This window comes from Staurois parvus, unplaced genomic scaffold, assembly GCF_062004578.1.
Source record: "Staurois parvus isolate SC_StPar_1 unplaced genomic scaffold, SC_StPar_1.0 ptg000097l, whole genome shotgun sequence".
Lineage (NCBI taxonomy): Eukaryota > Metazoa > Chordata > Amphibia > Anura > Ranidae > Staurois > Staurois parvus.
Genome location: NW_028317893.1, coordinates 2,985,168 through 3,010,325, shown reverse-complemented (window position 1 = coordinate 3,010,325; position 25,158 = coordinate 2,985,168). Strand labels below are relative to the sequence as shown.

General features: G+C 41.0%; 1 protein-coding gene across 1 annotated transcript in view; it reads right to left on the bottom strand.

Annotated features, from left to right (window-relative positions):
- Positions 1-299: 299 nt before the first annotated feature.
- The window catches only part of TWSG1 (twisted gastrulation BMP signaling modulator 1), an 89,980-nt gene continuing 65,121 nt past the window's right edge, over positions 300-25,158 (bottom strand). Inside the window, exon 5 of the mRNA XM_089671001.1 lies at positions 300-2,366. Within this exon, the coding sequence (XP_089527127.1) occupies positions 2,185-2,366 (182 nt within the window). The 3' untranslated portion in view covers positions 300-2,184. The remainder of the gene's footprint in view (positions 2,367-25,158) is intronic.

Here is a 25,158-nt window from a genome sequence, read left to right as displayed (position 1 = left end):
GCAAAAGCATTACACAGAGCAGGTAAGTATAACATGTTATTTTAAATATAAAAAACAAAAAAATAAAAATAAACACAAGCTTTACAAGTCTTTTCAGTGACTCATGCAGACAGCAGAGGGATCAAAGGTGGTAGCACACCCAGTGCTTTGAATTCAGGAAGGTACACACTATAGAGGGCTATGCTTTGTTCATTGTTTACGTCTGAAGTTTACAACCACTTTAACAAACTAGCATAAATAATCAGAATACTTTTTTTGCCGGTGATTGGTGAAGAACATTAGTGAAAAACAGCAACAAATTAATGAGGTAATTTTTTATCTTTTTCTGCAAGGACATTCCTGTACATACTACACAGAAGCACAGATCGTATAGCCAGGATGGTTATGCATATTGGCGGAGGTCATGCACACTGCTCTTTGCACACTACAAAGTCCATAGTCCATCTCAGTATCGAGCAAGAGAGGATTGCCATGTTCCTACATACAGTGAAACCATAAAGAATTAACATAGCCACCCTCTAACAGGAAGTCTGATCACAACAGAAAAATTTGGAGGTTTGGAGAAGGCCAAGAAGAATGGAAGGTAAGTTTATAAAAAGTTAAGAATGCACACTTAATACATCTTGAATACATACAGAATCTTACAGGAAAGCGACTTTAGAATTGGGGGTAAAGGTGGACACACAGTTGATTAGGACATTTCCATTAACCTGTAAATATGAATTAAACTCCATTTGTGTCCAAAAGGAAAAAAAAAAATAATAACAGTCTTAAAAATAAAAATGTTTTATGGCAACATTGCAAGAGAACTGAAAGTGCAAGAAATGGGATTACTCCCCAGTAAGTGTGAGAATGGCAAAAGAAGATGAGAGTAAATCTAGTTTTACAACAAATGCGTTCTTTCCAGAAGAGTACAATAATCAACTGTGCTTGATAGAAAAACACAAGAAACTACTTGGATCCTTTTACACATTACTATTCTTGAATTTGAGGTGATGTTACCTTTCCTACAGTCCTTCACCAAAAGCAGTAATTTAATTTTGAGTAGAGTAGATATGGCAATGCACTGTAAAATTAGACTATTTTGCAAAACTTCTATTTAGTTTTAGTACTGTACACTTTCTTTTATAAATCGCATACCCCAATTCTCACACCTGTATTGTGGCCAGTGGAACTCCCAATAGAGTCAGAATACACCATCATTTAAAGCAGAGCTTCAAAATCAATGGTTCTACATTGCAAGCATAGCCCACTCTAATGTACTTTTCCAAAATCTAGTAAAACGATTATTCAATTATAAATTGCCTGTGCTTAAAAAAAGGTCTTTTGATTGCAGGTAGGCCACATCTGGTGGTAGGACAGTAGCAGTGTCTAAGTTACACTCTAGTGGAGTGGAAAATGCTTGGAACTACATTTCCTTCGTTTTTTTTTGTTTGTACAGAGAATGTGATGGCCTAGGCCAGGGAACCCCCTCTAGCGCAAAGAAACAGAGGGTGTGACTGTGACAGAGGATAAGCTGCTAAACCATGCAAAGCATCATGGGATGCGTAAAATGTGTAGCTTCAAAAGAAAAAGCCCATTTTAATCATATAATAAAAATGCAAGGGAGGAAGAGGATTAAGTGAGTGACCCCTGCCAGGCAGACAATACACATGATATATGATAATTATTGAATATAGTGAAGCTCGAGTTTAACTTTTTATTTTTTAACTCTAATTAGCCGAAACAGCAAGAGAATAAGTTCCCACTGTAAATCCACGAAACAGCAATAATTATAGTTCTAACAACACTTGTCCCCATTGGCCTCTACCCATAATAAAACTAGTAGTTTAGGGCAGAGGTCTGACAGCTGATAAGTAAACTTAAAAACATTGTCAAAAAAACTGCATAGATATAAACTATATAATAAAAAATTCAATTTGACATTGCATATAAAAATACATTCTGTGAATGTGAAATGGGAATCTAAAATCTTTACATAAAAACAGTATAAAAAAAACAAAAAAAAACTAAAATCAAGGTCGCATATGTATTCCTCTACGTAGTAGCTGATGTCCCTCAAGGTTTAACTGTCCGGGTAGACAGTGGTGACAGTCTTTTCTTCATTGTAGATCTCATCTCAATGAAAAGGAAGGAGGTTTATACAGTAGGCAGGAAATACTGTGATGGAGGAAGATCATGTCTTTAAGCCATGCAGTTCATACACTTCACTGTTTTGCTTCCATAGTCGATACATTCTGGGCCAATACACTCACAGCATGCATTGTGAAACCATCGGTATTTCGATGCTCCCATAGACGCGCAGGAATTCTTGCACTGGTGGATGGACAAGCAGTCATCAAAATATACCACAGTGCACATGTGCTCTGCAAAGGAAACATTTGAAAAGATTACAAGTTCTGGTTTTAGTGTACAAACATCGGTCTCAAAGCAACATGTCTTTGTTGTCTTTTGCAATGATTGTGCAATCCACTTCCCAAACATAAGTATGGCTTAACTTAAAACTCTACTTTAAAGTGACATAAAACATGCTTTAATGAAATACTTAAAGTAGGACTTACATGCTCTTGACATTCTTTTTAAAAATGTCTTTGTACTTGCTCCACTAACTGTGCCCCAGTTAAATGATCAGCTATTCAGGTACCCACTAGGGCCTGTGAAGTCTCCCAATGGTCTCCAGTTCATGCATGCTCCCATAGAGAAATGTATTATGTGCAGTGATTCCCAGCACCGCACACACAGGCAGAGTTAGATGGATACAGAGCTAAAGCCACACTTCTCCTTCATAGGTGATTGCCAGCGTCTCCAAAGTAATCAAGTCTCTAACTCTGTTCCTCTTGGGAATGGTTGCAAGTAAGATTGAAGTGTTAAAATGTAAGAACGCATAAACTGGAGACTCTGGTGAGAAACCATAGGTCCTGGAGGGCACTGGAGGCACCCGCATACCTGAAGTCAGCCAACAAAACTTGGACAGTTAAAGCATAATGAGGGGGGACATTTTTGGAAAGAATAGCAAGATCATGCAAGTCATACGTCCTGTTTTTTTAAAAACTGGCTTTGACAGTTCATGTAAAAAGCAGAATGAAAACAAACCTTTACCAGAAATTAATTTTATTTTTGGCTGCTGTTGGATCTAGTCTTGTTTTTAGTGGCTGTGGGAAGACAGACTTCTAAATGCAGAATCAGTCTACCTGTCAGCTTTAGAGGCTGCAGAGCAAGAGAAAGGGATAAGTTAACTGAAAAAATGCAATATACATTACACACCACAATCCTTTTCACTTGCCCTGCTGGATCTTTACCTGCAGCTAATACATGGTGAATGTTACATTCAGTGATTTAAAAACATGCCCCCTTAAATTGTCAGTAGTGGTGAACAAATTGTTTGGCATGCAGAGGTATTCCACAAAATAAGCTCCTTCACATTTGAAGGCATTACAGTCAACCTTTCAAGAAAGATTAGATTCAAAAGGCAAGAAAAAAAAAAAAAAAAAAAGAAGCAGAAGAAGAAGCAGCAGCAGAAGAGGTACGGGTTTCAGTCTAAATAATATATTTCTTTTCAGCATATTGAGAAGATATTTAAGTACTGCCCCCAGAAGCTAATTGTGTTACCTGTGGTCTTCCCAGCCAGGTGAAGAAAATGGTGTGGATTTGTGGCCAGTGGACTCTTTCCCAGCCAGAATCCAGAACCCTAGCTAGATTGGAGTATATCTGCCTAAGTTTCCAGCTCTGTTTGGAGCCTTAGGTTTGGGGGTCAGCAACCTGTAGATCGCAGCCAGGTGACTGGTAGATCATGGTCTAGGCTTGCTGACCCCCCATCCCAGAGCATCAGACAGAGTGCAATGCAGAGGAACTACTTGTGAAGTTGGAGTTGTAGTAGGGGGTAAGAGCAGCATAAGCCGATGGCTCCTCTGTAGTGTTGGCTCTTGTCCCATGCAGAGTGATGCTGACTGCACTCCACCTCTAATCCTGGCTAGTGGTCCCCAGAGTGGTGCCAGCCACAGAAAATTGGAGATTGTCAGGCAAGTATGAAGCATTACATTGGGCTTAATCCTATAGGGCTGTTTTCACACTGCAGGTGCAGTGCACCTGTAGCTTTCCTGAGGGTTTGCTGCACTTGAGTGGAGGAGTTTGTGCTTTTGAAATGTACACCACACCTGCAGGATATAATAAAAATCTAGTCGCAGATGCACTGTACTGCACCCGTGGTGCAGGTAAACCGCAGCACATCAGTGTGAAGGCATGCTTATAGGGAGCTCAGAACAGCAAGGGTTCATTTACATTTGCAGTTTGGAGGGTGGTAAAACCCCATAGTTAAGACATGTTTTTACCACCCCCACCACCTTTAACTGAAATGGCCAAGGGTGTTCACATGTCACAGCTGCAGCAGGAGTTATACGACCTGTCATGGTTGGTGGGTGTAGCACCTGCCAAGAAAGACCCATTCAAGTGAATGAGGCTGCACTGCAACTGCCCTGCAACCTTATTCAGTACAGCAAACAAGGGGTTAAAGCAGGCAGTCTTGTGTTGCTTTCTCACCACCTACTTTAATCACTTTGACCCTGCAGAAGCATGCAGTTGCAGGGCGCTTGCAGAGTGGTCCCATTTACAGGGGGTTTAATTCTTGCTGTGGCATGTCTACACCATTGGCTGCTGCCTCAGCAGCTAAGGGGGGGGGGGGGGGTAAGGACTGGGGGTGGTAAAATCGCAACAACCATAGAGTTTTACCACCTCCCAACTTTGTGTGAATGAGCCCTAAGAGTGCTGCCGCCGAATGAAACTAAGGGCTCATTCACAAGTGCAGCAGGCACTGCTGCTCGTCTGAAAAGTGATCCCTGTGTGTTTGACAAGTGGTGAGGAGGTGATGTTTCCTCAGTCTTTACCACCTGATTTAAATCTATGATTGCCATGCAATGCACGTGATTGTGATAAGGTAATACGGCAACTATAGGTTTAAATCAGGTGTGAGAAGGCGATAGTGCCCAGTGATCTTTTCCCATTTTGATCAGGTAGATCTCCACCTCTAACGTTGCCTACCCCTGCTTTAGCTGAACAACCACTTACAATCTATGTGCAACATACAGCACATCCACTACTGCCCCTGTGCATGCCAAAAAATTCCTGTAGCTTGGCCAGTCACTAATTTTGGAAATGTTTGCCTTTACAGTCAAGTACAAAAAAAAAAAAAAAAAAAAAAACAGTTTGTAAAGAAGACTTTTCTCTGTACTACTCATTAACAGTGTTTATATGGCAAACAGGGTGTGAGACAACCTGGCATCCAAACAAAAAAACCCCTTCGCTAATAAATATCATAGTGACTTTACCACTGGAAAATATGACAAAATCCAAGAAGAGACACTGGACAAAGGCCAAGTACTGTGGGTGGCTGAAGCAGAGCAGCACGCGGAGTTCATGTATAAGGTTAGTACCATAACAAAAACAAAGGCTGTCCAATGTAGGTTTTTACTGGTTTCCTGACAAACATTTATTTTTCTTCTCTGACAGCGGTTATAGAGGAAGTTCTTTTCTGACACTTCTGAAATGTTTATGTACTAAGCACTGCATCACCTCCGGAGTCACAAGTCACATTTGGAATATAGGTTATATTAGGACATCCTGAAGTAAGACATCTGCACAGCCTAGCACAAGGACATCATATATAATAGAATAAATAAATATAACTATTAGTCATAAAGAAAACAGAAAGCTGTCAATGGAAACAGTGCTGCACATGCTATGCACGTGCTATGAAATCTAAGTTTTGAAGCAAACTAACAGTGCATCATTACAAATTATAAACCTTACAAAGTTCACAAAAAAAAAAGTTACACTGGATTTTCAATAATTTTTTCAAAATGATTTTTGGCACTTTGCAATGGATACTTCCCAAGCTTGGAATGCTGCCACCTATTGGCCTCAACTAATGCCTTGCAGCATCTGAACTTGACAGGGCAGATCAACATGTAAAATATAAATCAGAGCGCACCAGCATCCTAAAGCCTGTCACAGTAACTTTAATAAACCAAAGATTAAAACCTCACAACTGTAAATTGTAGTATGCATTGCACTTATCCAGGTCCTTCTCTAGTTGGATTACTGAACCAGAAGATGTTCTTAATTATGTCTACTGTGTGTTTTTCCACTCTGGTAATCTAAGACATTGGTCTCCAAACTGTGATCCATGGGCCAGATGCGGCTCTTTGCTTGCCTTTATCTGGCTTGTGAGTCACTGTTCCTTCCACTGACACCAAGAAATATTCCTCCAAATGACATCTATATTGAGGCACCATTCCTTCCACTGATACCAACAGTGGGGTACTGTTCCTTCCACCGACACCAACAATAGGCCACAATTTCTCCTACTGACAAACAATGAGGCATTACTCCTCCCACTGACACAAACAATGGGTTACTATTACAACAATGGAGCACGATTTATCCTACTGACACCAATAAAAGGGGCACTATTCCTCCTCCTGACATCAGGCACTATGAAGTTTTTTTTTTTTCTTTACTGTCCACAAAGCCTGAGACATTGTCTTACACCAAGGGCCAGAGTCTGGCCCTTTTAAAGTCTGAAGGACAAACTGGCCCTTTGTTTAGAAAGTTTGGAGACCCCTGATGTAGGGGAGTACTTAAATGCCCTAGAAGAAGAGCAGAAGAATTTATTTTCCAATTGCAGCAAATTGGACCACGCTTTAGAGAGTTTTTTTGTCTCTCCCTTGATCAGGAAAGATTAGAGATCACATTTTCAATATGAACTATAGGTGATGAACATACATTTCCTATGTATGTTTGAGGTGCTTATCCTAAATGCTATAATTAAAATATCAGTTTACTGAAAACCGCTATTTTAGGACTCATTCACACTGGCAGAATCAAACTTTCATATGCATTTAGAGGACATTTATAAATGCGTATTAATGCATGTAATTATTTTTTTTCCTGCATTTATCTGAGGTTAGTTTAGCTTATTTAGAGAAAAATTTAATTCTGTACATCAAGGATCTGATCAGACATTCTAAACATCTGTAAATGTAACAATTAACTTCAAATGCAGCCAAGCCTGCTTTAAAGGTGGAATATAGTAAAGAAAATAAGTATTTGATCCCCTGCTGATTTTGAATGTTTGCCCACTCACAAAGAAATGCAGTCTAAAAATCAAATGGTAGGTGTTTTGTAACACAGACAGAATAGCAACAAAAATTCAGAAGAAATGCACGTCTAACAAATTATGCACGTATTTGCATGTTCATGAGGAAAACAAGAATTTGATACCCTTCACAAAAAACATGACTTAGTACTTGGTGGCAATCACAGAGGTCAGACATTTCCTGTAGTTGGCCACCAGGTTTGCACACATTTCAGGAGGGATTTTGGCCCACTACTCTTGGCAGATCCTCTCCAAGTCATTAATGTTTGGTGGCCGACGTTTGAAAATCTGTGGAGGGAGCTGAAAGTTCAAGTTGGAAAATCGGATTAAGGTCTGGAGACTGGCTAGGCCACTCCAGGACCTTAAAATGTGCTTCTTCTTCAGCCACTCATTTGTTGCCTTGGCCATGTGTTTTGGGTCATTGTCATGCTGGAACACCCATCCACGACCCATTTTCAATGCCCTGGCTGAGGGAACAAGGTTCCCACCCAAGATTTGACAGTACATTGCCCCATCCATCGTCCCTTTGATGCGGTGCAGTTGTCCTGTCCCCTTAGCAGAAAAACACCCCCAAAGCAGTTTCCACCACCATGTTTGACAGTTAGGATGGTGTTTTTGTGGTCATAGGCAGCATTCCTCCTCCTTCAAACATGGCGAGTTGAGTTGATGCCAAAGAGCTCGATTTTGGTTTCATCTGACCACAACACTTTCAACCAGTCTTCCTCTGCTCATTCAGATGTTCAGTGACAAACTTCAGATGGGCCTGTGCTTTCTTGGGCAGAGGGACCTTGCGGGCACTGCAGGATTTCAATCCTTGTCGGTGTAGTGTGTTACCAAATTGTTTTCTTGGTGACTGTGGTCCCAGCTGCCTGGAGATCATTGATAAGTACCTCACGTATAGTTCTGGGATGATTCCTCACTGTTTTCATGATCATTGACACTCCACGAGGTGAGATCTTGCATGGTGCACCAGACCTAGGGAGTCTGACAGTTGTTTTGGGTTTCTTCCATTTGCAAATGATTGCAGCAACTGTTGTCACCTTCTCACCAAACTGCTTGGCAATAGTTTGGTAGCCTAGTCCAGCCTTGTGTAGGTCTACAATCTTGTCCCGGACATCCTTGGACAGCTCTTTGGTCTTTGCCATGGTGGAGAGTTTGGAATCTGATGGTTTGATTGATCCCATTTGTACTTTCTGGGTGACTGCTCCTGCATTTAGAAAAGCTGAAACACAGGACTGCCAATGTAAATGGGCCTTAGTTTTTGGTACACACCGAAGGGTGAAACCACCACACAATTTCTTATAGCTTTCCGGCAGTCAACTAGTGAGATCTTGAACTATCACCAGAAGATAAAGCTGGTTAAACCTCCAAAATATCCTGTGCACTCTTCCCAATCTAAGGCTGGCCATACACTATACAATTTTCTGTCCAATTTCCTTTAGATTTACCTTAAACCCTGTAGTGCAAGAGCCTGTCTAACTGGATACAATTGAAAATGTTGTTAGGTTTGACCTCCTATTATATGGTTTTTGGTAAATCTAAACCAAAAATCTCAAGAAAAAAATTGTATAATGTATAGCTAGCCTACATCTGTGCAGGGTTGCTGAGAATTGTCAGAAAGCTAGCCCAGCCCACCCACCTAGATGTCAGACAACACAGATCAATGGAGATGGCCTTTTCAGTGACAGTTCAGGAGGAGAGGGCATGTGATAGGCATTGCACATACAGCATCTGCATTGCCCCACCCCCTCCTCCAAAGCTGTCAAACTGAACTTTGCTCTGCTGTGCAGTGACTTGTCTCATCTCTCCTGGACCTGCAGGGTGCTATTCAGATAAACAGTAGAAAATGTCAGCTTGAATGATTGCAGCTGGAGAAAAAGGGCTTTCATCTATTAAAAAAAACAACAAAAACAAAAAAAAACCTAGCACAAGCCAGGCACTACAGTAGACCGTGTTGTAGCCGATGTGTGCTGTTGTCAGCTTGTGCTTTTGTGCATGAAAGCTGCAAGCATTCACACAAGCTACAAGTTTCCACATTACTTGTGCCCTGAATAGTAGGCTGCAGCTCTGGACTAAATGTACAGTACATCAAGGCCTGGTTCACACCAATGCAGTTTGCTTTTGATCCGTTTTGAAATGCTTTTTTGCATCTCACTTTGAATTTTTACAAACACGTTTTTACTGCTTTTTTCTTCTTGATAAAGGGGAAATGTTTTAGAATAAAAATGCGGCAAAAACGCACTACATGAGTTTTAGCAGCATCTCCATCAAACTATTGTAGCAATAACACTGTTTTTGAGTTTAAAAAAAAAAAAAGAAGGTCCCTGACCCTTCCCAAAAATGCAGCTGCTCAAAAAAGCATAGATGTGAATGTGTCCAATAGGAAACCATGTTAAATGGGCTGTAGTGCAGTTCTGCAAAAAGCACTAAAAAACACATTGGTGTGAGCCAGGCCTAAACTGGATTGATGAGGGGCAACGACAGTGCAGAATTAAGAGAGGGCAGTGCTCAGTGCTGGAATCCCTCACTCAAGGGAAAGCCCAGATTTTAGGCTTTAGTAGGGTTGGAGCTACAGAAATGACAGAAAAGAAATATTTAACGTCCAGTGCTTGTATTTTAATAGGGACAAAACACTGGAAACCCTGGGAGATTGAACAAGCTGCTTTTCTTCCAGCAACAGATCTTTAACTAGTTCCCATCCGGCCTAAAGGCAAATGACAGCCGGGCGGGAGCTCTATTGTTCTAGGTGGATGTCATAGGACATCCTCCCCAGAACAGGCCTCGATGCAGTCCAATGAACACATCTGATGACAGATCACTGTACTTGCCCGCTGCCGATACCATGTGATCAATCACAGCAGATCACATGACAATTGTACACAAATGGTTTTCATTCATGCCATCCATTGTGTACTATTGTGTTGCCAATCACAGCTCATCTGTACCATGTGATTAACTGTGGCCAATCACAGCAGATCACAACAAAAACACACTAAATGAATCGGTTTCATTCAGTAAAAATAATTATCAGTGAAATTCACTGGTATGAGCAACCATAGGGTTAAAAAAAAAAAAAAAAAAATCCTGATCACCTCCCCAGTTTTGTACAATGTTACTATGGTAACATTGTATTGTTCTGGTCACAGTATGTACAAAAGAAAAAAATGTAATGAGGAAGAAATTTTTTTTTTTAATTTATTTTAAACATATGGTCACCAGTTCGTATCTCTGATCACCACCACATCAGTTAGATGAAAAAGAACAATTTTTTTTTTCTTCATTTTCACAAAAATTGTGACAAAAAATTACAACTGAAAAAAAAAAAAAAAAAAAAAAAAAAAAAAAACTTGCCATGCCTCTTACCAAATACTTTGGACTGTCTACTTTCCAAAAAGGGGTCATTTGGGGGATTTGTACTGTCGTGGCATTTTTGGGCCTCAATAAATGAGATTGGCAGTCAGTACATCAGGATTGAATGATTTTTATATCTATCTATATATCTATCTATATCTATATATCTATCTATAGATCTATCTATCTATCTATCTATATATCTATCTATATATCTATATCTATATCTATCTGTCTATAGCCCATAGTTTGTGGACTCTACCTTTCCTACAGACTAAACATACAGATTTGGATTACTTTTACCAAAAAAAAGGTAGCAGGATACATTTTGACCTAAATATATGAAGATTACTTATTTGCAAAATTTTATAACATAAATGAAGAAAAATGCAAGGTTTCTCTTCGCCCCCCTTTTTCAGGCTTATTTCATTTAATTAGAAACAAATAAAAACCCAGTGGGGATTAAATACCACCAAAAGAAAAGTGCTATTTATGTCAACAAAATTATACAAATTTAGCATGGCTACAGTGTTGCATGACAATGCAATTGTCATTCAAATGGGACAGAACTGGCCTGGGCAGGATGGAGGTGAAAGTGCATTGAAGTGGTTATTAGACCAATATGTGATGTGATGAGATATTCTATTCTATGTTGTCCAACTGCGGAGCTTGTGAAAAAGCCAACCGTATTGCCCCTATAAGTTGTAAGTTTCAAATAAAGAATTACATAGAGGACTCTACAATAGGACCAACACTAAGAAAAATGATACTTTACATTGTCGAAGTTCCAGGAGGTTCCCATCACCCGACTCCCATACTGAGCACCCAGCCCTTGTCCCAGGTACGGTGAGTAGACTGGGGTGAGACTTTTCTTAATGCAACAGTCGAAGTCCACTCGATTCTTGACGCCAACTACAACTGTCCCACTTATTACATTCCCTTCCGGCTCACAGACAGTTTACTTAAGAACTTACTCCATTAGAGAAGATGTGCATTTCCTGAGGGACCGTCACACCACATGCTTTCTCTCGTACCGAACCTTACTGGATGCACACTCATGTTCATTCAGTTTTAAACTCTAAAAGGGGGGGGGGGGTGGAGGGGGGATGACCTGGGTATGACTCTCTCAGAAAAGCAAAGGGCTAGAATTCTGAATTTTGCACACAAGGCCTCGATTAGTAGTATGTATTAGGATAAAAAAAAAGATCCTGAAGAAGCCACGTGATCGTGGCGCAACCGGTCGACGCATTTCCGGTCATAGGGGTGACGTACTTCCGGTTCCGGGTTCGGACGCCATCTTTGTACACCTTATACCCATAGCATATGGGAAACGGCTTCTCTCTGTTGGAGGATATGTGAGTGTGATTTTTGTTTGTCTAACCTTGAGTGCATTAAAACAGTGTTGCACTATGGAGGTCTGTTCTTTTCTTGCATATGCGCCCTGTATTTGAGTCCGTATTGTGAGGGAAGGTATTTGAGAGGAACCCATTGCTTGGAGAGGGATCTTGATTAAGTCGGTGGAGGCAGTGGAGTATCAAAAACCTGGCAGAGATATATTACATATATAAAGCTTTGTGACCTGCAAGGGTCGAATGTGGAAGGTGAGGGGGCACTTTGGCTATTATTGAGGGGAGTCACATCAAGAAGTATCACGAAGAGCACAATTGCAGCATGGAGTGAAGTCATAACCACCGTGTATTGAACACTTTTATTTATTTTGCACAGTGTGGCATCACAAATAATTTTGAATTGATTTTGAATTATTTTCCTATATAATATTTTCACTTTGCACAGTTCAAGTGTCATTTTGTTGATTATCACTATTTACCACCAGGGGGCTTAGAATTTATGTGTGGGGATTTTGCACTAGATATTTTGTAGATTGATTATTTAATTTATTATAATCTTTTTGGAAGGAGATAATTTTCACTTTTATATAAGTTGAGCGCTTCATCATAAATATAATTTGTTGCACATATCTTGAGGTATAAAGAATAGGTGATAGCAGCTTACTTTTGATCACTAGGTTCTGTGGAGCGCAGGGGGATTCTTTGTATATGTATTAGGATAAATCCTACAAGACTGTCACCAGATGGTATAGAATGCCATCTGTTGGCCATTTCCATGACAGAGTACCCTATGCTGGCAGTGTGGCAGGAGGAACCTTCTTATATGTAATATGGGAATGCCTGGAGCTTCAATCAATTTGGCACCCAGTCTTAGAAGTCATCCACCAAACCATGGCTTTTACTCTGATAACCCAGCAGCAGTACTCCTCCATTTAACCCCAATGTCGTGCAAGAGATACAAGACGTCCATGTTGATTCAGCTGCTGAACGTGGCGAAAGACTAGATCCCTAGCTCCTTGAAGAGTATGTCCCTCGACACAGACAATGATTTGCCAAAAGTGAACGATAGACGAGATGGAGGCTCAGTCGCACTAGAAGGGGAGAAGCCTGAACATGGCACTGTGAGCTCGCAACGTGAAGGAGCTCCAGACGCTGGCTCTATGGAGGCTGCCTAAAAGAAAGGATCGCTCACACCCTGCAGCCGGAGCTTATCTGGATCCTGGTGGTCGGAAACCACGGTGCAAGCTGCGCTCTCCCTGCTCCTGGTTTCCGGAGGGTGCCCGGTCCTTCCCGGTCCTCTGGGTGGCGAGGTCCGCCCGGAGCTGCTCTGGGTCCTCGGTCTGCACCGGAGCTGTGGAGGACACCTGTGCTGGGTGTGGAGGCTGAGAGGTGATAGGAGGAGATGGGGAGCGGTGCAGTGGAAGGACGGGCACTCGTTCCTGGCGCACCTGGAGGGATTGGTGCCGGCTGGCGGGTATGTGGAGGAGGAGTGCAGAATGAGGAGGAAGGAGGATTCCCCAGAAAGGAAAGACCTCGGAGCAATCTTAGGAAGGATAGCAGGCTGGAACTACACCGGGGAGAACAAGAGACCTTGAGATACCTGCTAGCACTGGACACTCTGGACTGACTGATTCCCCACCCCAGGTTACCCCACAAGGAGCCAGAGAACCAAGTTCGGATGATGGTGAGTTGCCATGGGCAACGGCTGGATGATTACGTTAATATTGCTTTGTCTCTATTATAAGTAAATGGACACTTGAGAGGAGGACTGGGCGGGTAGAAGATGAAGGTGCTGGGTGATCTCAGAAGTCAAGGAAGTGTGCCAATATACTTTCTTAAAGTTATACGGGACTGTACATATATCAGAGAACATCTAGGAGGAGAGGTCTCACATAGGTGTGATAATACCATGGTGAGCAGTGATCAGATAACCAGCAGATATGTTCAATCAATATGGAGGAGCAGATCCACTAAGGGAGGAGGGGTAAAAACTCTGCAATACAGGTATTAGTAAAATTAAGCAATATATGCAGATTCAAGAAAAAAGTCCAGAGATACAGTGCTCTGAGAAACAAAAGGAAGTTTTATTCCAGAAAATATGACGAGGAGCAAACTAGACTGTCATTTGGAATGCGAGATTTAAATGTGACGAATGATTCTATAAATACGGACACTGTAACAGAGTAGAATGATATGGACCAACAGGTCCATATCTCAAATTCCTACAAAAACCGAGATGTGGTGAAAATGTTTGCAAAATTGGAACGCTTGGTGATAAATGAAATGCCGATGATTCATAAGGATCTGGGACAATGTTAACAAGAGTAGATGTGGAAGGTGTGACGATCGCGGCGTCAGACCCCAGCCCTTCTCACCAAACTCATGACCGAAGGACTAGCCAATCTAAAACCGCGCTGTCACGTGCGTAACAATGCTGTACCCTGCACAGATTTTCCAGCTAATGGACCACAACCTGTGTACCTGCAGCCTGAGAGCGATTGTTACTGGGTCAGGTTAATTACGCAATTAACCCTTCACACTGCCACCACCTCCTTTTTGTACAGAGAAAGGAAACTCGGCAATATCAGCAATAACACTATGATGTTTAAATAGTCATCGGTATACCACTGTCACCGCAGGCAGAGATATACTGAAGTTCAAAACACACACAGCAGCGCTTTTCAGAGGCAGGGATTCTTAGTTTGCATGAAAGAGCTTTAAAAACAGTTCAACACTTTAAAGTAAGATTTAGTACTAAAAAGGTCAAAAAAGGTGCAATAAAAATATTTACGGAAAAAGATTTAGGACATACATACATACATTATATATATATACACACACACACACACACACACACACACACACACACACACATACACACACACACACACAGAGAACAATAGCACAACAAAGAGATAACAGAAAGGAATTTAGACAGAGTACTTGCCGTCAGCCTGGGTTAAGCAGATCAGGTTTCAGAGCAAAAGGGCCGTCTCCCAAGTGGGTTCCAATATTAAAAAGGGAGAATTCTCAACTTCAACTTAGCTTCAAGCATCACAGCCTTTATCTAGGAAAAGAACAGGGTGTCTCCCTGAAGCACAGAACCAATCTTCTCATTTGGGCGGGTGTGGCAGGCGGAGACCCAAGCTATGACCAAAAATCCCTCGTAGCTTATATTATGGTTCATAACTTACCCTGGATACATATAACATTCTATCCATGAGTAGAATAATATGCAGAATCTTCTGCTGAACGTCTACATATGAAATGAGATATACCTGCTTGCATGGGTAAGGAGATATAATTTTCTGCTTTCCTGTGTATGTTAGATAGAGGGTGTAATATACCAGGCGATTTGTATTAAAGTGAGCCATCCGAATATGTGCTTGTGTAATTATTTCCTGTTTGGAGATATTATATGGAAAACTGGGTTTTAAAATGTAAGTCTGTTTTTACGACTACCTGGAATGTCTGTGAACTCAGTGAAGGACTTGGTTTATGGTTTTACAATATCCCAGATTGCGAAGCTAACAGGCACCAGCTCGGCTGGGGTTTTATAGCCATGGAGCTCTCCCACTGGGGCCTGTTGCCTTTTGAATTCTGCATCAAACAGACCACGTCACTCAACAGAAGGAGAGGGGATGAGGAGAACGGATTTGAGAGTAGAAAAAGATAGAAGATGGAGGCCTTTGCCAAAATGGAGGTTCGCATCCATCTCTGTGTGCATGAATGCTACAGAAGGGAACATGGAAAAATCAGGCCCAGCAGATTGTTCCTTTTTTTAATTCTTCCACCTGCATTTCCAATTTAACAGAGGAAGTTGTCAAACAATCTAGAGGATGAAGAGAACAGGAAGAGAAGAAATAACTTGAGAGTCCGGGGCCTTCCAGAAGATTCAAGTGAAGAGGACCTGCAGGGAAAAATAAGGAGTGTGGTTAACCTATTAAATAGGAAGAATCAGACAAAGACACACTAAAAATTGAGAGAGCGCATAGAATTAGACGTCCACCAGGAATTACATCAGAATGTCCAAGAGATGTGATTGTTCGTTTCCATTATTATGAGGACAGAGAGAGAATATGGAAAAAAAACTGCGGGAGACATCTGAAATAAGTTTTGGAGAAATGAAGTTGCAAGTATTTGCGGACGTATCTGTTGAGACGCTGTCTAGAAGATTGCTGAAACCGTTACTTGAGCAGACCGATATAACTGGGGGTTTCTGGCATGCCCGATTGGGTGGAAATATGGGAAAATCAGCAAGGCTGAGATTTCCAGAAGAACTAAGACTTTTGAGAAAAAAAAAACTAGATCTGCAGATCAGGATATTGCGGGGTGGTCAGAAGGATCTAATGAGAAAGTGGAGTTAAGAAACGAAAAATGACAGCAAGTAAAGAAAAAAGTAAGAAACGAAAAATGACAGCAAGTAAAGAAAAAAGGAGAAAATAGCTAGGGAAGGGGTGGGGGGACAAGGAGGAGGAAATCAAATTGTAGTGTTGACCTTTGGGCTTGGGACTTGGGGGGGGGGGGGGGGGGGGGGGGAGGAAGAAAGATTGGGCATAGGGGACCCCTCTCCTTACGTCCCTCTACCCCTCGCACCATTGACCCTCCCCTCTGTCCCCCATAGGGTTACTGCGAGGAAGCTGGAGTAAGATATGTTAGAAAATTATGAACTTTAAGAGGGGTAGTCTGATCATGGCAGGAGATTTTAATATCTGTCTGGATCCATGGATGGATGCATCTTCAAGTGCGCAGAGAGAAGGAGGTAAAAAATTAAATGTTGAAAGGTTATATCAAAATCAACTAATAGACACATGGAGAGTGAAACATCCTAGAGAAAGACTATACCTTCTTCTCTTCTGTGCACAGATTGTATTCACAATTGGACTATATATTAACAGGGCACAGACAATTGGAAGCCTTGATTAAATTAGACAGAGGTGATATCTATCTCTGATCATGCTCCTGTCACGGCGAGACTATGGTTAGAAGGGGAATGGAATAAGAGGGCCATGTGGAGATTAAAATGAGACACTTCTACAAGATCCCTAAATGGAGAATAGGTTAAGGGAAGAGATCGACCAATTTTTTGCTCTGAATAAAAAACGGAGGAAGTATAGGTGGCTACTATTTGGGAGGCACATAAAGCTCATATGAAGGGAATATGGATAGCTCTAGGGACTAAAAAAAAAAAAATAAAAAAAATAAAAAAAAAAAGCAGGATATAGATGTACATCAGAAGTTACCCTTAAAAGAAAAACTGAAAAATTTATTGGAACAGGAAGCAAGGAAAGTCTTTAACAGAGTTTCAAATGAAATATACTAGTGGGGGAATAGACCAGGAAAATATCTGATGAAAAGATTGAACGATAAGAAATCAAAAAATTATACAGAAAAAAAAAAATATATATATATATATATATATATATATATATATATATATATATATATATATATATATATATATGAGAACAGGGAACTGGTATACTCTACCACCGGTATCTCTAATATGTTCCAAAGGTTTTATGGTATGCTTTAATAAGGTGAATCCTAAAAATCAGAAAGTAATAGAGGAAGAAAAGAGAAGGACAAGACAAGAATTTTTGAAGGTGGCACACTTACCAAGAATAGCAGAATATAAATTAGTTGCCCTAGAACGAGTAATCTTCCAAGGTCAAATTAGAGCAGCTACTACAAGAACTTTAAAGAGTTATTGGTCCCTAAAGTCTGTAGATATATGTATGTGTTCGGCAAGGGGATGGAAGTGAGAGAAGAATCACTACATGCATATATAACAGTTATCCTTAAAGGGAAGGATAGTTCACAATGTGCTGGTTCTAGACCTATATCATTATTGAAAATTGATACAAAATTATTTGCGAAAGTGCTAGCCACCAGGATGAAAGAGCTGATGCCAGAGTGGACACACCTAGATCAAGTGGGATTTATTCCAGGGAGGGAAGGGAGAGACAGTGGTTTAAGAACATTGCTCCTCTTACAAAAAGCAAAAAGAGGAAAGCAGCCGATAATTATACTGTCGATTGATGCAGAAAAAGCCTTCGATAGGGTAGACTGGGGATATATGATAAATACTCTAGAGATATTAGGAATAGGGACCAAAATGGTAAGGTGGATAAAAGGGCTTTATAACGGCTTTTCTGCAGCAGTCAAGGTGAATGGGTCCCTGACAGGAACCTTAAAAATGTATAATGGTACTAGGCAGGGGTGTCCATTATCCCCGATGCTATTTGTCCTATCCCTGGAACCACTTTTGGCATTGATAAGAAAGAACAGATATTAAAAAGGAATTAAGATAGGAGAAGTAGAAAATAAAGGTGGCAGAGTATGCAGATGATATGCTGTTCTACATTGTTAATCCTAGACTGACTCCTAACTTTATAGAATTATTAAAACGATATGGGGCGCTGTCACATCTGAAAATAAACCTTTCCAAATCTGAGATCTTAAATATTAACGTTTCAGAGGTAGAAATGCAGACTTTGCAAAAAGATTTTACATTTTACATTTGGAGGGAATTAAGCTACCTAGAAATAAAGTTAACCTCCTCAATAAAGAACTTATACCATTAATAAAAATTAAAGAGGAATTGAGAAGCCTCTCAATAGGGCGGGTCTAGTGGATTGGACAGATTAATCTGGTTAAGATGGCGATAGTCCCAAAAATCCTGTGTAAATTTCAAATTCTCTGAATATATTTACCAGGATCTTTTTTTAGGATAAAGAAAAATTGATACTGAGGTTTATATGGGCTAATAAGTAACCAAGAATTAAGTATGAGGTTTTTACTACACCTGCTAGTAAATTGTTTGCCATGTAGAAATATCATTTCTACCAAAAACATTGATTGATCAGGTTAGTGATGTCTGACTACTATTATTTTGAACGTACGTGTGTGTGTGCACACACACTGTTCCAAATTATTATGCAAATTCTATTTAAGTGTCACAAAGATTAAATATTTCGTTTTTCAGTTTAACTCATGGATGGCATTGTGTGTCAGGGCTCTTTTGATCACTGAAAACAATCGGACACCTGTGATAAATTAGAATGCCAGGTGAGCCCAATTTAAGAAAAAACTACTAAAGGAGGGTGTTCCACATTATTAAGCAGAGCAACATTTTCAAGCAATATGGGGAAGAAAGGATCTCTCTGCTGCCGAAAAGAGTGAAATGGTTCAATGCCTTGGACAAGGTATGAAAACATTAGATATTTCAGGGAAACGTAAGCGTGATCATCGCACTATTAAGAGATTTGTGGCGGATTCAGAGTACAAACGGGTTTGTGCAGATAAAGGCACATTGAGGAAGATTTATGCCAGATCCATGCATCGGATCAAGAGAGCAGCTGTCAGGGCTCCCGGGTATGACCAGAGGTATGTGACTGATGCAGGGAAACGCAGACTTCAGATATGTTATAAACAATATAATTTATTAACACTAACAATACAAACATAAACGCAGTGCAATACTAAAACATAACACAGTGCAAACAAACCAAACCACCCACAGATAACAGTACATACAATGCAAGCGTCGTCAGGCGGGCCGGGTCAATAACAATCGGGCAGGTAGGTACAGGGGGAGCAAGCGGAGAATGGTCGGGGTCACAAGCCAGGTTCAGCAGGTAGCAGGCAGCGTGGTACAGAGGGTCAGGCAGAGGGATGGTCAGGAACGAGCCGGGTCAGAGCAGGAGAGGGTCAGCGTAATCAGAACAGGCAGAGTTTGGCAACAAGGAAACGTACTAGCAGGAACACAGGAACAGGAACAAGAATGCAGGATTACAAGATACAGGGCCCAGGAAAAACACACACACCAAGGCAAAGACTGCAGGTCTGGCCATCACTTAAATACACCTGCATAAGCGGTTTCAGGTGTTTGGCTGACTGCAGGGTTGAGTCTCTGATTGCTGGGAGCACCCGCTGGCCAGCCCTGGTACTGCAGGCCACAAGGCAGGTGAGTCCCACCACTACTGGCAAGTCCATTCCTAACAGCAGCTGCTAAAATACCATTACATAGCAGCAAACCGATATTTGAAGCTGCTGGTGCCTCTGGAGTCCCACAGACATCAAGGTGTTGAGTCTTCCAGAGTCTTGCAACTGTGCACAAATCTTCTATTCGGCCACCACTAACCAATGCTCACAGGCAGAAAACTGCTGCATTGGGCAGAAAAATACATGAAGTCTAATTTTCAAACAGTCCTGTTCACTGAGTGCCGTGCAACTCTGGATGGTCCAGATGGATGGAGTAGTAGATGGTTGGTGAATGGCCACCCTGTTCCAACAAGGCTGCGATGTCAGCAAGGCAGTGGTGGAGTCATGTTTTGGGCCGGAATCATGGGAACAGAGCTGGTCGTCCCCTTTAGGGTCCCTGAAGGTGTAAAGATGACCTCTGCAAAGTATGTGGAGTTTATGACTGACCACTTTCTTCCCTGGTACAGAAGGAAGAACTATGCTTTCCGTAATAAAATCATCTTCATGCATGACAATGCACCATCTCATGCTGCAAAGAATACCTCTGCATAAATGGCTGCTATGGGGATAAAAGGAGAGAGTCATGGTGTGGCCTCCATCCTCCCCTGACCTCAATCCTATTAAGAAACTTTGGAGTATCCTCAAGCAAAAGATCTATGAGGGTGGGAGGCAGTTTACATCCAAACAGCAGCTCTGGGAGGCTATTCTGACATCTTGCAAACAAAGCAGAAACTGTCTAAAAACTCACAAGTTCAATGAATGCAAGACTTGTGAAGCGGTTATCAAATAAGGGGTCCTATGTTAAAATGTAACGTGACCTGTTAACAACATTTTAACTTTTTAAACATTTTAAAAGTTTAATTGAAATAGCTTTTGATTTCAGTAAATATGCTGCAAAACACAACAAATGACAATTTTCAGTTCTTTACAACCTATAAAGTGTTTTGAAACTTACTGTGCGTAATAATTTGGAACAGTGCATTGTAAGTTTTTTTATGTTTAAAAAAAATACTGTTATTAGGTTTGTTCAATAAAATTTGAATTGTACTCTTAATAGTTGATAACATGAGAATTATGCTGACTTATTTACATCATTTAGGTAAATGAGAAAAATATCATTTGCATAATAATTTGGAACAGGATAGAGATATATATACATTTTATACACACACTAATGGCTGAGATGGTACACATTTTAGCTGCTCCTTGTGCTTTATAGAAGCACCTAACAAACACTTGATTTACCGTATTTTTCGCTCCATAAGACGCACCTGGCCATAAGACGCACCTAGGTTTTAGAAGAGAAAAACCAAGAAAAAAAAATATTCTGAACCAATGGACTGCGGACACAGTACAGGAGATGACCAGAGACTGCGGACACAGTACAGGAGATGACCAGAGACTGCGGACACAGTACAGGAGATGACCAGAGACTGCGGACACAGTACAGGAGATGACCAGAGACTGCGGACACAGTACAGGAGATGACCAGAGACTGCGGACCTTTAGAGAGGGAGGGGGAGTGGGTACCTGAATTTGACAGGTACCTGCTCCCACTTCCACGGAGCTGTCCTCCCTTTACTGTGGGCACCTGGCTGTGACAGCCGGGTGCCCACTGCCCATGAGTGAGAAGCGCTGCACTTTGTGAATGGCCTAGCATCTTCTGGGACCTGTCATGTTCCCAGAAGACGCCGAACCATTCATAAAGCGCAGAGCTTCTCACACACATGCAGTGGGCACCCGGCTGTCACAGATACCAGCGCGGGAAGACTGTACAGCGCTGGACTGAGGAACAGGTACGGTCCTGCAGCAGAGAACAGCCGAGTGGCCAGCCCGGTATTCTGACATGGTGGCGGCGGAAATACCGGACCGGTCGCTTTATATTTGCTCCATAAGACGCACTTACAGAGCGAAAATTACGGTATTTTAGTTTTCTCAATAAGAATCAAAAAAAGCTAGACCTTTGGACATATTGTGACCTACGACATTTATGGTACTACGTACGTATCTGCCAGCTAGAGTTTGTAGACAGAAATGCATCCCATATAAAAACTGATGTAGGTATCCAATTCAAAATGGCTACACCCATGTGAGATTGACTGCAAAACTTTCCAAGATAAAAAGCCAGTAGCACAAGTTAAAAAGGAGGACTTTGCATAGGAACAACACTAGAAAAAAAGCACTACAAGAGAGACTGTCAAGACCAAAAACCCATTTTCCTTCAGTTTCTTGAAAATGTCTGGAGCCCAGTTCTCTATGGAAATTGTGGACCAGCTACAACAGAAACTGAGCGACTTTTATTGTATCCCTATTGCATACAGACTAGTGTGTGTGCGCTCGCATGTATGTACATATGCATGCATATTTGTAGCACTCTGTATACCTTGTATTGTATTCCTGCAACTTAATAGTTTGTAAATGCAGCACTCATGATTGACAAAGGCATATTTATATAATACTGGGATGTTTCCTTGGCTTTGCTTCAAGAATTAGTCCAAACAGTAAGAATTAGCAAAACACAAGGTCACTGATCTCCAGGTAGAAAGTGGTACATCCACATTACACTTTAGAAATTCCTGACCCGGCAATCTGGATACTTAAGGGTATTCAGGCTTTGGGAGATATACTATATTCCAATATGTTCCTAATGTTTGATGTGTTGAAAGCGTGCATAGACCTTCCTAAAGCTCTATGAATTCTGGGCTTTTTGATAACGCTGGTAATGTCACCTTAAAAATGTGAGTTTTTCCAGCTTATTTTAGCGCTTTTGCATTGGCGGTTTCCCACGTTTGCATTTTTTCAGTTTTTTTTTTTTAAAGAAAAAAAATTTGGGTTGGAGCGTTTTCACAGCTAAAAAAACTCCTCTAGAAATCCACTAGTCCTGTTTTTTTTCCCAGCCAAAAAACATTGATTACAGGCTATGTGCGCATTGACACATAGGATAACATGCTGGGGAGTTTACTGGCTGGAGAAAAAAAATCCCAAAATTGAAAAACAGCAGCTCTAAAAAGATCAAGTGTGCACGAGGACTACTTTCTCTCTCTTCTGCTACCTGCAGCTTTGTCATGCCTTTATAGCCCAATTTTGCTCATTAGATTCAGTGATTCAGCTATCCCATCTTGAACAATTATTCAGGTTTCTGTGGTAAATCTGCTACTCCACATCTCTATGTACCTCCTTGGACTGGTGAAGAGCTTGGTTACAAAAAAAAAAAAAAAAAAAAAAATAGCAAACACAACTAACTTTGTAACTGACCATGCGTGCAAGTTTTTGTTGTGCCTTGAGGTGGCTGAGGCCGGTCATGCTGGATGCATCTACATGTACTATGTTCCCGATGCTTGCCAGGGCTTATTGTAAATGCATCTTGGCTGAAGAGAGAGTGAAAGCAGAAGAGGGTGGTAGCTGTAGTATGTGCATTTTGTTTTTTGTTTTTACTGTGAAAAATATATTTTATACTTGGTAAAAATTCAATAAAATTGTGTTAGAGCCACTACAGCTCCTTTTCTGGTGGGAGTGGTTCTCTTCCTTCTTGCTTCCAGCTTGGCTATGAATCTTAGCAGCTGCCATCCCTATCCTTAGCATTTCCTCACCGCACTAACTATAGGGCACAGCAGATTGCTCAAATCTTGCAGAAAGAGGAGCTGGAAGCAAAGTGTCTCACTATACTGAGAACCCTACAAGAAGTACTCTCACTACCTTCAGAAAAATAAAAGGGTGGTTTGGTATAGGTGAGCCATTCCACATTAATGTGACTGAGCACAGAAAGCTGAAATGACATCAACCAAAACATGGTACAGAGCAGCACTTGACCATGGAACAGGAGTGCATGATTAAATGCCTGATCAAAAAGGTATTTCAGTCTTCACAAGTCCTCATGCACACTGGACTTCACAGCTGCCGTTTTTGGCTTTTGGTGTTTTTCTCTACAGCCAGTAAATTCCCTAGCATGGTATCCTATGCGTTCAAGCACACATGGGCTATAATCAGCATTTTTTTTTTTTCTTTCTTTTTAGCAGGGGCGTTTTTTGGCTGGGAAAAAACACACCCAGAACTGGTGGGTTTCTAGTTTTTTAGCTGTAAAAACGCTCTAAGGTTGGTAAACTGGAGTTTTTGGAATTTTTTTTGAGCAAAGTGTGTGTGTGTGTGTGTGTATTAAAAAAAAAAAAAAGCAAAACCGTGGAAAAAACGCAGCTAAACGCTAAAAACAAAAAACGTGACTTTATACAGCTAGCACTACCGGCATTTTTTTTTTAAAACGCCCAGTGTGCATGAGCACTAAGCGCCAACAGACATCATATTAAGAGTCTAGCAGTAGAAAAGAATGTAATTAAAAAGGAAGTTGCCTGGCAACTATTTCTATATTAGGTATGAGCAAACTGATTTGTGCAAGTCAGAATTCACAATGAATCTGGCTGGATGACTTCACAGCAAGCGCCTTAGATACTGAACAAGCCGTAAACTATGACAAACAAAAAAACAAGAAAGAAAAAAAAAAAAAAAAAAATCAGCTACACTAGACAATCATATTTTTCAGTCTATGAACACTTCCTGATATTTACAGGTAAAACATATTGAATCTTGAATACAAAAAATGTAAGTCTAGCACTTACACAATGCAGGTTAAAAAGGCACAGTATTTTTACTTTGTTTCATCTCTCCATACGCCGGGATGCTCGGTATGCTTTGCTTCATTGCCCCATACCGGGTCTCTTGGCTTGTCAGCAGCGGGTGGCTTCCTATTTGTTTTTATCAGCCACTAGGACAATTGCTCAGGCCTGGAAGAGTCCGTTTGTACTTTTTCAGGGGGTGCGGGATCGTATGACTACTATGATGCTCAACGAACAAATGTCGAGTATATGCAACGACTCAACATAAATTTTTGAAAATATGGGAGCCGTGGTTGCAATACGCCTTTCCCATGCTCCCCCCGGCCAGTGTGGGGAGGTAATGGAGTTTGGTATTGGCGCTCGTGGACGCCTGCTCTTTGGTGTGTGTGTTTGTTTTTTTTTTTCCCTCTCTCTTTCCTCTCTGTTCTTCTTCTCTCTTTTTTGTTTGTTTTGGTGTGACAGTGGACAGCTGCCTTTTTTTTGCGTTAGTCAGAGGTTCACTGATGTTATTGTAACCTATGTGCCATTGATAGCCCCTGCGTGGGCATACGTTTTGCCTTATTAGAATTAGAGCGTTGTCTGCTCTATTATGCCTTTTTTATCGGTGCAATTGATAGCCCCTGCGTGGGTGTGTTTTGTTGTCTCTGTTTTATACTGTTTAAAATTAATAAAAACCATTGAAATACAAAAAGGCACAGTAATTTCATATTTGCAG